At 53.4% G+C, this 9,775-nt stretch overlaps 1 protein-coding gene across 2 annotated transcripts; it reads left to right on the plus strand.

Moving 5' to 3' along the window:
- On the plus strand, positions 1-8,834 carry Ankrd13d (ankyrin repeat domain 13D). Of its 2 annotated transcripts, XM_028860645.2 has the most exons (15): positions 1-252; positions 779-914; positions 1,003-1,127; positions 1,834-1,879; positions 1,961-2,104; positions 2,327-2,516; positions 5,409-5,475; positions 5,877-5,958; positions 6,170-6,231; positions 6,328-6,458; positions 7,438-7,595; positions 7,690-7,806; positions 7,896-8,059; positions 8,140-8,231; positions 8,465-8,834. In XM_028860645.2, the coding sequence occupies exons 1-15, from the start codon at positions 163-165 to the stop codon at positions 8,676-8,678; spliced, it is 1,818 nt and encodes a 605-aa protein (XP_028716478.1). In that variant the 5' UTR covers positions 1-162; the 3' UTR covers positions 8,679-8,834. The 2 variants fall into 2 exon arrangements, with proteins under 2 accessions (XP_028716478.1, XP_037064272.1); XM_037208377.1 differs by lacking the exon at positions 8,140-8,231.
- The last annotated feature ends 941 nt before the right edge of the window (positions 8,835-9,775 follow it).

A 9,775-nucleotide genomic window follows, 5' to 3' on the forward strand; every position in this document is an offset into this window, starting at 1 on the left:
CCTGCCGCCCTCGCTGTTGCTGCCGCGGCTCCAGCCCAGGGGTCCGCGGGGCTGTGGCCGGCGCAGCTGAGGTGCGGCTCGGAGCGGAGGCGCGGGGGCAGTGCCAGGCGCAGGCCAAGAAGGGCTGGGCCGTCCTCTCGGGATGCGGCGCTGAGGCCCACTATGGCCGGCTTGGGCCCCACCTTCCCACTGCATCGGCTAGTCTGGGCGAACCGGCACCGCGAACTGGAGGCCGCGCTGCACAGCCGCCAGGTGAGGCCCTGCGGTGGATCCGGCTGGTCCCCATGCCGAGGTGCGGAATCCATCCTGCACCCCACTTGCCCCTGCTCTGCTCCGCAGCCGCATCCTGGCTCCTTAGCTCCAGCCTTGTCGGAAGCCCAGGTCACCTGCCCTTTAGCTGCATCTTCGGGCGCTGGGCCTAGCTCTGCTCTCTGCCCACTTCGTATTGCACTAAGCTTCGGATTCACCCTCCACCTCTGAGCTAAATTGAGGACAAGAACCTTGCTCTTGGTCCTCAAGCTGATCCAGACTCTTGACATCCCTCACTAGCCCCCCAACTCTATGGGTCGCAGCGGGCAGGAGAAATAAGCAGACCCTTGCCATTGGCTCTCATTGCCTCCCTTACCCCGACATCCTCCAGCCCACATAGGCCACCCTCTATCTTCCCACTGACCCGGTTACTCTCTTTATTTCCCATGTAACTCTAGCCCGTTTCAACCCTGTGACCTCCTTGCTTTGGCTCTCTCTTGCCTTGTGTTGAGTGTCCCATCTCCCTCAGCACGACATTGAACAGGAGGATCCCCGAGGGCGGACCCCTCTGGAGCTGGCTGTGTCCTTGGGGAACCTGGAGTCTGTGAGAGTCCTTCTTCGACATAATGCCAACGTGGGCAAAGAGAGCCACCAGGGCTGGGCAGGTACTATGCAGGGCAGGGGTTGGTGGGTGGGAGGGAGCGGTCAAGCCTGGGGTCACTAAGGACTTCCCCAGCAGCCCTTTCTCTCCAGTCCTGCAGGAGGCAGTCAGCACTGGAGACCCTGAGATGGTGCAGTTGGTACTCCAGTATCGGGACTTCCAGAGGGCCACACAGAGATTGGCTGGCATTCCAGAACTGCTCAACAAACTCCGTCAGGTGTGGTAGGGTATAGGATGTGGTCAGTAAGGGAGTGGGGTATCATAAGGGGTCACCCTGGTCCCCTGGGCCTGGCCTTTGAAGAGTAAGTACCTGGACTGTGCAGTATGCTTTCCCACCGCCTTTACCTCTGTGCCAAAGGTCATGTGAGAAATAGAGGCTCCCGGGCCCATGCACGTGGGGCTGGGTCCTTTGGAAGGAAAGGGTTCAGCAGCACTAAGGGTTCCTGATGCCAGGAATCTCTTGGGCAGAATGGTAGGCCTGGAGCCTCCTAGAGAAGGTAAATTTCCAGAAGGGTGACTGGGTAGAGATGGCCTGGACCCTGGAATGCCTACTTCATCCTTAAGCACGCAGAGGACAGGAGCACAGTTGTTCCTGGAGGTGTCATTGTGTCCCCTTTACAGATCAGGACTCTGAGACACAGAAGAGACAAAGGCCCTCGGAGGGCCCCACAGTGGCCTGTGGGCCATGTTGACTGGCCCCAGGCCATCCAGTGCTGATGGCTTCTTTATCTGTAGACCATTTTTGGGCCTGCTTGGGCCCTCTCCTTGGCAGGGTTGGTTTGGAGTGGGAGTGTAGATGGGCCACAGCACTGCAGCACAATTTGTGGGCTCCCAAAGAGCAGTGATGGACTGTGAGCCCCAAGGCCTTCTAGGCTATGACACCAGACTCACAGGCCCTAACAGGTAGCTTTGGTCTCTCTTAGGCCCCTGATTTCTACGTGGAAATGAAGTGGGAGTTCACCAGCTGGGGTGAGTGGGGACCGATGGGCTGCTAAGATTTGGAGCGGGCTATTTGGGGAAGATTCCCGATGACTCGGAGACTCCTTGCAGTACCCCTTGTGTCCAAGATGTGCCCGAGCGATGTGTACCGTGTGTGGAAGCGTGGTGAGAGCCTACGAGTGGACACTAGTCTCTTGGGCTTTGAGCACATGACCTGGCAGCGTGGCCGGAGGAGCTTCATCTTCAGGGGGCAGGGTGAGCTCTGGGGCACTTGTGGCAGGGACAAGCGTGCAGACACCCTCAGATTCTCCTGTGACTTCTATCTCTGCCCCTTCTGGGAGTGGAGACGGAAGCTGAGGGTGGAGGGGCACCAAGGGGCTGAGGATGGACCTACTTAGCAGCAGGTGGCTGAGGATAGCTCATTGGTGGGCCTGGCACTGATCTGTTCCCCTCCTGTGACACCCCTGCGGCTGACAGAGGCAGGGGCCTTGGTGATGGAAGTGGACCATGACCGGCAGGTGGTGCACACGGAGACACTAGGTCCAGCTCTGCATGAACCGGAAGCATTGCTGGCTGCCATGCGGCCCAGTGAAGAACACGTGGCCAGTCGCCTCACGTCTCCTATTGTCTCCACCCACCTGGACACTCGCAATGTGGCCTTTGAGAGGTTGGTTGGGGCCCTGGCACACCATGGGTGGCCATGGAAGAGAGATAGGAAAGCACACAGTTTTTAAAAGTTAGGGTCTCACTGTGTAGCCCAGGCTGGTCTTGAACTAGAGACCCTCCTGCCTCAAATCCTGAGTACTGGGATTGTAGGTGTGTGTCACCACACCCAATGTAAACCACCCTTAATAAAAGCAGACCTATCCCTAAGGTTCCTGACACCTGTGGGAGGCTGAGCCCACCTGCACTAGAGACTGCTTAGATTGGGGTTCAGGGGTTACTGTGGTTTTTGTTAACAAATATATGCCATCATTGCGGTCAATTTTTTAAAGGTTTTATCATCTCAAGAAGTAACTCTTGAGCTCCAGTCTTCCTTTTACCTAGCCCGAAGTAACCGCTGATCTAGTCTCTGTTGCTATTTGCACATGAATGGAATCTGAAGATCTGTTGCTTTTTGTGTATTGATTTCTTCAATTTATAATGTTTTCAAGGTCCATCCAAACTGTAACTGTAGAATGTAACACTTCACTCCTTTTTATGGATAAATGCATTGTACGAACATACCATAATTACTTTTTTTTTAGATTTATTTTTATTTTATGTGTATGAGGGTTTTACCTGCATGTATCTTGAGCACCGTGTGCATGCAGTGCCCAAGGAGACCAGAAGAGGGCATCAGAGCCCTTGGAACTGGAGTTATAGATGGTGGTAAACCATGTGAGTACTGGGAACCGACACCAGTCCTTTGCAAAAACAGAGGTAAAATGCACTAACCATCTCTCCAGTCCTGACAATTATTCTTTATTTCTTTATTTATATAATTCCATCACATTTGGGTTGTTCCTGCAGTTTGCCTATTAGGAATAATCAAACTGTATACTTTCATATAAATTTTATGTGCGTGTGTTTTCATTTCTCCTAGATATGTTACTAACCTTGGAGTGGAACTGCTGGGTTATATAACAACCCAATCTTTTTTTTGTTTGTTTGAGGAAATGCCAGACTCTTTACCAAGTGGCCCGAATCATTTTACATTGCTACCAACAGTCTGTTCTCCACATTCTCACCCATGTTCCGTATTGGTCATTCTTTGATTTCGGCATTCCAGCTAGGCTGATGAATAGGACAGACACCTCACTATGGGTTTGATTGGCCTTTCTCTAATGACTAATGATGCTGAAGATTTTCTTATGTGCAAATTGGGTCATTTTATTTATTTTTATTTTTTGACAAATGTCTATTCCAATTGAGTTTGTTTTATTTATTTTATTTTTGTTTGTTTGTTTGTTTTCAAGACAGATTTTCGCTGTATAGCCCTGGCCGTTCTGGAACTCAGTCTGTACACCAGGCTGGCCTCAAACTCACAGAATCCCCCTGCCTCTGCCTCCCAAGTGCAGGGATTAAAGGCGTGCACCTTCGCTATTGTAATGACTGTTGCTTTGTAATAATTTTTTGTACCTTTTAAAATATTTATTTATTGCGTGTGTGCCTCTGTGTGTGTGTGTGTGTGTGTGTATGCGTGTGTGTCACATGCACACATGCATGCCGAGATGCACATATGGAAGTCAGAGGATAGCCTTAGGGAATTGGTTCTGTCCTTCTACCAGTTGGGTCCTGGGGACCTAGCTCAGGTCATTACGTTTGGTGGCAGTGAGCCATTTTGTCAGCTTTTTTTGTTTTTTTCTTCCAAGGTTTCTCTGTGTACCCTGGCTGTCCTGGGACTCACTCTGTAGACCAGGATGGCCTCAAACTCACGGAGATCCACCTGCCTCTGCCTCCTGAGTGCTGGGATCGAAGACGTGCGCCACCACTGCCCGGCTTGTTAGATTTTGTTGGCTAATGATTTGATAAGGACTTTGTCTATATATTCATAAGAAATATTGGTCTGTAGCCAATCTACGTGCCTCCCTTACTTCTTCTCTCTATCTTTCTGTGCTGGTGGTCCATGAGTGCCAGGCAAGCACCCTGAGTTATACCAGAGCTGGCAGTTTCCTTTTCATATCTTTGTCTTTTTTTTTTTTTTTTTTTTTTCTTTTTTTTTTTTTTTTTTTTCTTTTTTTTTTTTTTTTATTTTTATTTTTTTTTTATTTTTTTTTTTTTGGTTTTTCGAGACAGGGTTTCTCTGTGTAGCTTTGCGCCTTTCCTGGAACTCACTTGGTAGACAGGCTGGCTCGAACTCACAGAGATCCGCCTGGCTCTGCTCCCGAGTGCTGGATTAAAGGCGTGCGCCACCACCGCCCGGCTCTTTGTCTGGTTTTGATATGTGGGCAAAATTTAATAGCAGGAGTTGAAAAGTATGACCTCATCATCCATTTTATAGAAGAGTTGGCAAATACCTGGCACTAATTCTTTAAACTGTTGATAGAATTCCATGGTAAAGCCTTCAGTCCTGTGCTTTTCTCTCCGGGTAGACGATGGTGAAGAGAAAGAGAACCATCTGCTCACTTGCTGTAGACCTTGTTTAGATGATTTCTTCCTATGTCAGCTTCAGTAGTTCGTCCATTTCATCTAGGTTACTATTATATTGTTGTATGTATGTGTGCACACTCAGGAGCTAGAGGCAGATGATTCTCTGTGAGTTCAAGATCAGCCTGGTCTACAGAGTGAGATCTCAAACAACAGTAACAAGAACCAGTCATCCCAGCTATCTTGTCATCTCAATAATAAATGTTTCTGCATTCATGCAGAGTTTTTAACTGAGCCCCAACACCATTATCATACCTAATAAAAGAACTGCTCTTGTGCCTCTAGTCCTTGGCCTTGTCCAGTCCTTCTAGTCCAGGCCCCTCCGTGTGTCACTGTGGGCAAGGACCTCGGCAGTTGAGTGCTCAGGGCCCCCAGCTGGGTGGACCGGGGAGGGGGCGTGTCCTCACCTCTCCTGTCTGGTCTGTTACAGGAACAAATGTGGTATCTGGGGATGGCGGTCTGAGAAGATGGAGACTGTTAGTGGCTACGAGGCCAAGGCAGGAGGGGCTGCTGGGCTAGGGGACTTGGGGATAGCCTTGTGGGACCTGGAGGCTAAGCTGCTTCACCCCTCATGCTGTGGAGGGGGAGGGGGAATAGGTTTTTTGACCCCAGAAGCCTAATCAACCAAAGTGACTTCCTGTGGCCCAGAGACCCAGCCCCTGCTCACCCCTCCCTGGGCTCTGAGATGAAGTCATGGGTGCTTTTTTGTTGTCTTTTGTTTTTCTTGGCTCTCTGACTACATGTCCCTGTTAGTGACTCCTGGGGTTCAGACGCTGCCACTTGCTCTCCTGCGGGGAAATTTTGTGTGTCTCTGGGAACAGAGGACTTGGATCCTGGGCTGATGAAGAACAGGCTCTGAACCCTGAGTTCCCTGTGTCTCCCCTCGATCTATCCACAGGTGTACAGCGCCACCAATGTGGAGCTGGTGACGCGCACACGAACAGAGCACCTCTCCGATCAGGACAAGTTAAGGAACAAAGGTAAACCCAGGTGCGACTGCCTGCTGCCCAGTCATCCAGTGGTGTGGGGCCAGGGCTCCACAACCCCAGGCAGGGTGGGGGGCACTCCTTCTTCCGGCCCGGAACCCTCTCCCACCCAGCGGGAGGCTCCCAGGCAGAGAACGGCAGAACACAGGCTGGGGAATTGCCCAGAGTTCCCTCATGGTTCCAACTACTGACTACCTCTTCTCAGGGGGGAAGACCCCGTTCCAGTCCTTCCTGGGGATGGCCCAGCAGCACTCTTCCCACAGTGGGGTGAGCTTGCCTGGGGAAGGGCCGGGCCAAGCCTGGGTGGGTGGGGCTCGTTCCTGGTCCTACTGAGGGCTAAGTCCCACCCTGGGGTCCACTCAGGCTCCCGTGCAGCAGGCCGCCAGCCCCACCAACCCCTCAGCAATTTCCCCCGAGGAGTACTTTGACCCCAGCTTCAGCCTGGAATCGAGAAACATTGGCCGCCCCATTGAGATGTCCAGCAAAGTACAGAGGTGAGGTCTGGGGGCAGGTTGGGGAGTCCCACCGAAGACTGTGAGCATCCGCAGGGTCCTGTCATGCATGGAGTGCGTCACAGTGAGGGATCTGCTCACCTAGTAGATTTCTCCCTGACCAGCTCCAGAGGGTGGGAGCCATGTCTGTCTTTGCCGTGGTTTGGACACCCAGCATGCACCTGGACATATTTGGGTGACGTCACCGATGTATTTGCTTGCTTGTTTGTTTGTTTGTTGTTTGTTTTGGGCTTTATGATACAGGGTCCCACTTTGTAGCCCTGGCTTGTAGCTCATTATGTAGCTCAGGCTGGCCTCCAACTCAAAACAGTCCAAGTGGCGGGATTCCACCATTCCTGGCTTGTTTTTCTGTTCAACTCAGTGAGCATGTGCCTAGGACCAGAGCATGACAGAGTGGGAAGGGCCCACAGCTCTGCCGTCCAGTGGCTTATATCACAAGGAAATAATCTTCCCTTCTGGGAGTCTGTTTTTTTCAGAAAAACAAAAAGTCAACCAGATGTCCATGGTCACATGGATGTAGTCACGGTGAAGATGCTTTAGAGCGGGTCCCACAGATGTCACGCAGCCTCACGTGTCTCTCCTCAGACATTGATTGGAGATGAGATTTCAACCCCAAAGTGCTGGCCTCTGGGCTGGGCTCAACCCCCAAGCACGGCGCTTTGGTGTTTGTGTCCAACACAGTCAAGTGTATAGTGCTGACTAGCTTCGGACAAAGACCAGGCTGTAGATAAGGCCCAGATAAGCCCACAGGCTGCCTCCTGCCTCTCCGCATGCAGACCAAAAGAGCCATCAGCACCAGAATGGGCCAGGAGCTGAGACCTACAGGCTTCAGAGCCAGTGCTGAGTTCCTGGGGCAGCGTCCATAGGAGCCGGACAGGGAAAAGGGCAGCACCACGGGCCGGCGACCAGAAAGGGTGAGGCACCAGGGTCCCTGACCCACTTTCTCTGGTTGGCTGGATAGGTTCAAGGCGACACTGTGGCTGAGTGAGGAGCACCCACTGTCCTTGGGTGACCAGGTGACGCCCATCATCGACCTGATGGCCATCAGCAATGCTCACTTTGCCAAGCTGCGGGACTTCATCACTCTCCGCCTCCCGCCAGGCTTCCCGGTCAAGATTGGTGAGAAGGCAGCCAGGACTCGGGCATGACACCCTCCTCAGGTTTGGGGTTACTGCAAGGGGCAAGCAGCTCAAACCTGGCTCTCTCCTCTCAGAGATTCCCCTCTTCCACGTGCTCAATGCCCGAATCACCTTCAGTAACCTGTGTGGCTGTGATGAGCCTGTGAGCTCCGTGTGGGTCCCCGCCCCCGGTTCTGCCAACTCTGCTTCAGGTATGGCTGCAGGAGAGCTAGGTGGCTGTGCGGCTCCCCGATCAGCCTTGGGGCTGAACTGAACGCGACTCCTCTGTTACCCTGCCCAGGAAACCCTTTTCCATGTGAGGTGGACCCCTCTGTGTTCGAGGTGCCGGAGGGGTACAGTGTGCTGGGTGCTGAACGCAGTGAACCCCTTCGGGACGAGGACGATGACCTGCTTCAGTTTGCCATCCAGCAGAGCCTGCTCGAGGCGGGCACAGAGGCAGAGCAGGTGGGGTGCCGGTGGAAGGTGGGTCATGACCTCCCCAGCCACAGGCCTGGGGTGACAGTTCTGGGCTCTGACTGCTGCAGGTGACTGTGTGGGAAGCCCTGACCAACACACGGCCTGGCATTCTCCCTCCTCCCCAAGTCACAGTGTTTGAAGAGCAGCTTCAGCTGGAGCAGTGAGTCCCCCACGAACTGGTCCTGACTGGTGGGGAGGGTGGGAAGCAAGGCAGGTCTGATCGAGGCCTCCATACCGTCACAAGACAAAACGCTGCTCACCGCCAGGAGCAGGAAGGGCCACAAGAGTCCTGCTTGTCTCTCTCCCTGACATCGCGTCCCTCACAATTTCATGCTCTTGGCTTCTCCCCAAGCCCTCTCATTGGTCTCTTCTCCTCCAACCCTGGCCCTGAAGGGCCCTCCAGGAAAGCCTACAGCTGTCCACAGAGTCCAGGGGCCCAGAATCTCCTCAGAGGACACCTCCATCCCCTGCACCCCCAAGCTTTGAGGAGCAGCTTCGCCTGGCTCTGGAGTTGTCTTCAAGGGAACAGGAAGAGCGGGAACGACGAGGTCAGCAGGAGGAAGAAGACTTGCAGCGAATCCTGCAGCTGTCGCTCACAGAGCACTGAGCTGCCCGGCCCTGGAATGGCTCTCCAGGGTCATTCCTTCTGCCTGTTTTGTATTTATTTATTTATAAACTGTCTGCTGCTGAGCTTGGGGTCTGGGGTCCCGGAGGTAGGCTTGGCAGTGAGGCCAAGGTGGAAATAAAGAGACCGTCAGCAGTAGCCTTGCTGTGCTCCATGGGCTGGAACCAAGGGGACACGGGATGGGGACTACTGAAGGATGGTGACCTCATCTCGAGCTTTGGAACCTCTGTTTCTACAGCTGTAAAATAAGGCCATCTCCTCACAGGTGTTCCACGGGAGTCTGAGGTTCCCCTGGGTGCTACCTCGCCTACCCCAATGCCACCAGACCTCGTCTCCCCAGAACATGGCCCACATTCCTGCGGGGGAGAGAAAAAGGCTGGGGCTTCCGATTGTACCCACTGGGGAAAGCTCCCTCCCTCACCCCTGCAGCCTAGGCACAGGTTCCTACCCAGATTCAATATCTTCTACCAGAGTGACTTTAAGCCAGGCACACCCCACCCTTTGCACGCAGGAACTGGGGAAGGGACTCAGCCCTGTCCTGTTCACCGCTCGAGTGGACCTTCTGAAGTGCCCATGGACTTTGTGGACTATTGCTAAGACTCAAACTCATTTCCTCACAAGCTTGCTGGTCTCCAAATTTCCGCAGAGTAGAGGGAAGAAGTGAAAAGGAGAACAAGTTTGGATGGGATGGTAGATTTGAGACCCAGTCCCCCCAGGCATGGTGGCGAAGTCTTTAATCCCAGCACTTGGGAGGCAGAGGCAGGTGGATCTCTGTGAGTTCCAGGCCAGCCTGGCCCACATAGTGAGTTTCAGGCAGGTCAGAGCTACATCGTGAGACCCCGTCTCAAAAAAACAAAAACTTATTGTCCTTGCTCCTTTCTTCCCCGGAGTCAGAGCATAAACCACACAGTAGAGGGAGGTCCAAAGCTACTCACTTGACTTTCCTAGGTGTAGCAAGGAGGGCTGGCGCCTCCTGCGGGACCAGCCCAAGGAGAAAGCGAGGTCCAGGCTCCTCACCTGCGCCCCGCCCTTGACCCCACCCTCAGCCCCGCCTCCAGCGTGGACGGGGCGGGGCGAGC

This window comes from Peromyscus leucopus, chromosome 1 (genome assembly GCF_004664715.2).
Source record: "Peromyscus leucopus breed LL Stock chromosome 1, UCI_PerLeu_2.1, whole genome shotgun sequence".
Classification (NCBI taxonomy): Eukaryota; Metazoa; Chordata; class Mammalia; order Rodentia; family Cricetidae; genus Peromyscus; species Peromyscus leucopus.

Excerpts from the sequence above, each read along its gene's own strand:
- Ankrd13d (XM_028860645.2), top strand. The coding sequence starts at position 163 with ATGGCCGGCTTGGGCCCCACCTTCCCACTGCATCGGCTAGTCTGGGCG. Across the intron at positions 5,476-5,876 it reads TTAGTGGCTACGAGGCCAAG|GTGTACAGCGCCACCAATGT; the intron begins GCAGGAGGGGCT and ends ATCTATCCACAG. Across the intron at positions 8,232-8,464 it reads GAGCAGCTTCAGCTGGAGCA|GGCCCTCCAGGAAAGCCTAC; the intron begins GTGAGTCCCCCA and ends CTGGCCCTGAAG.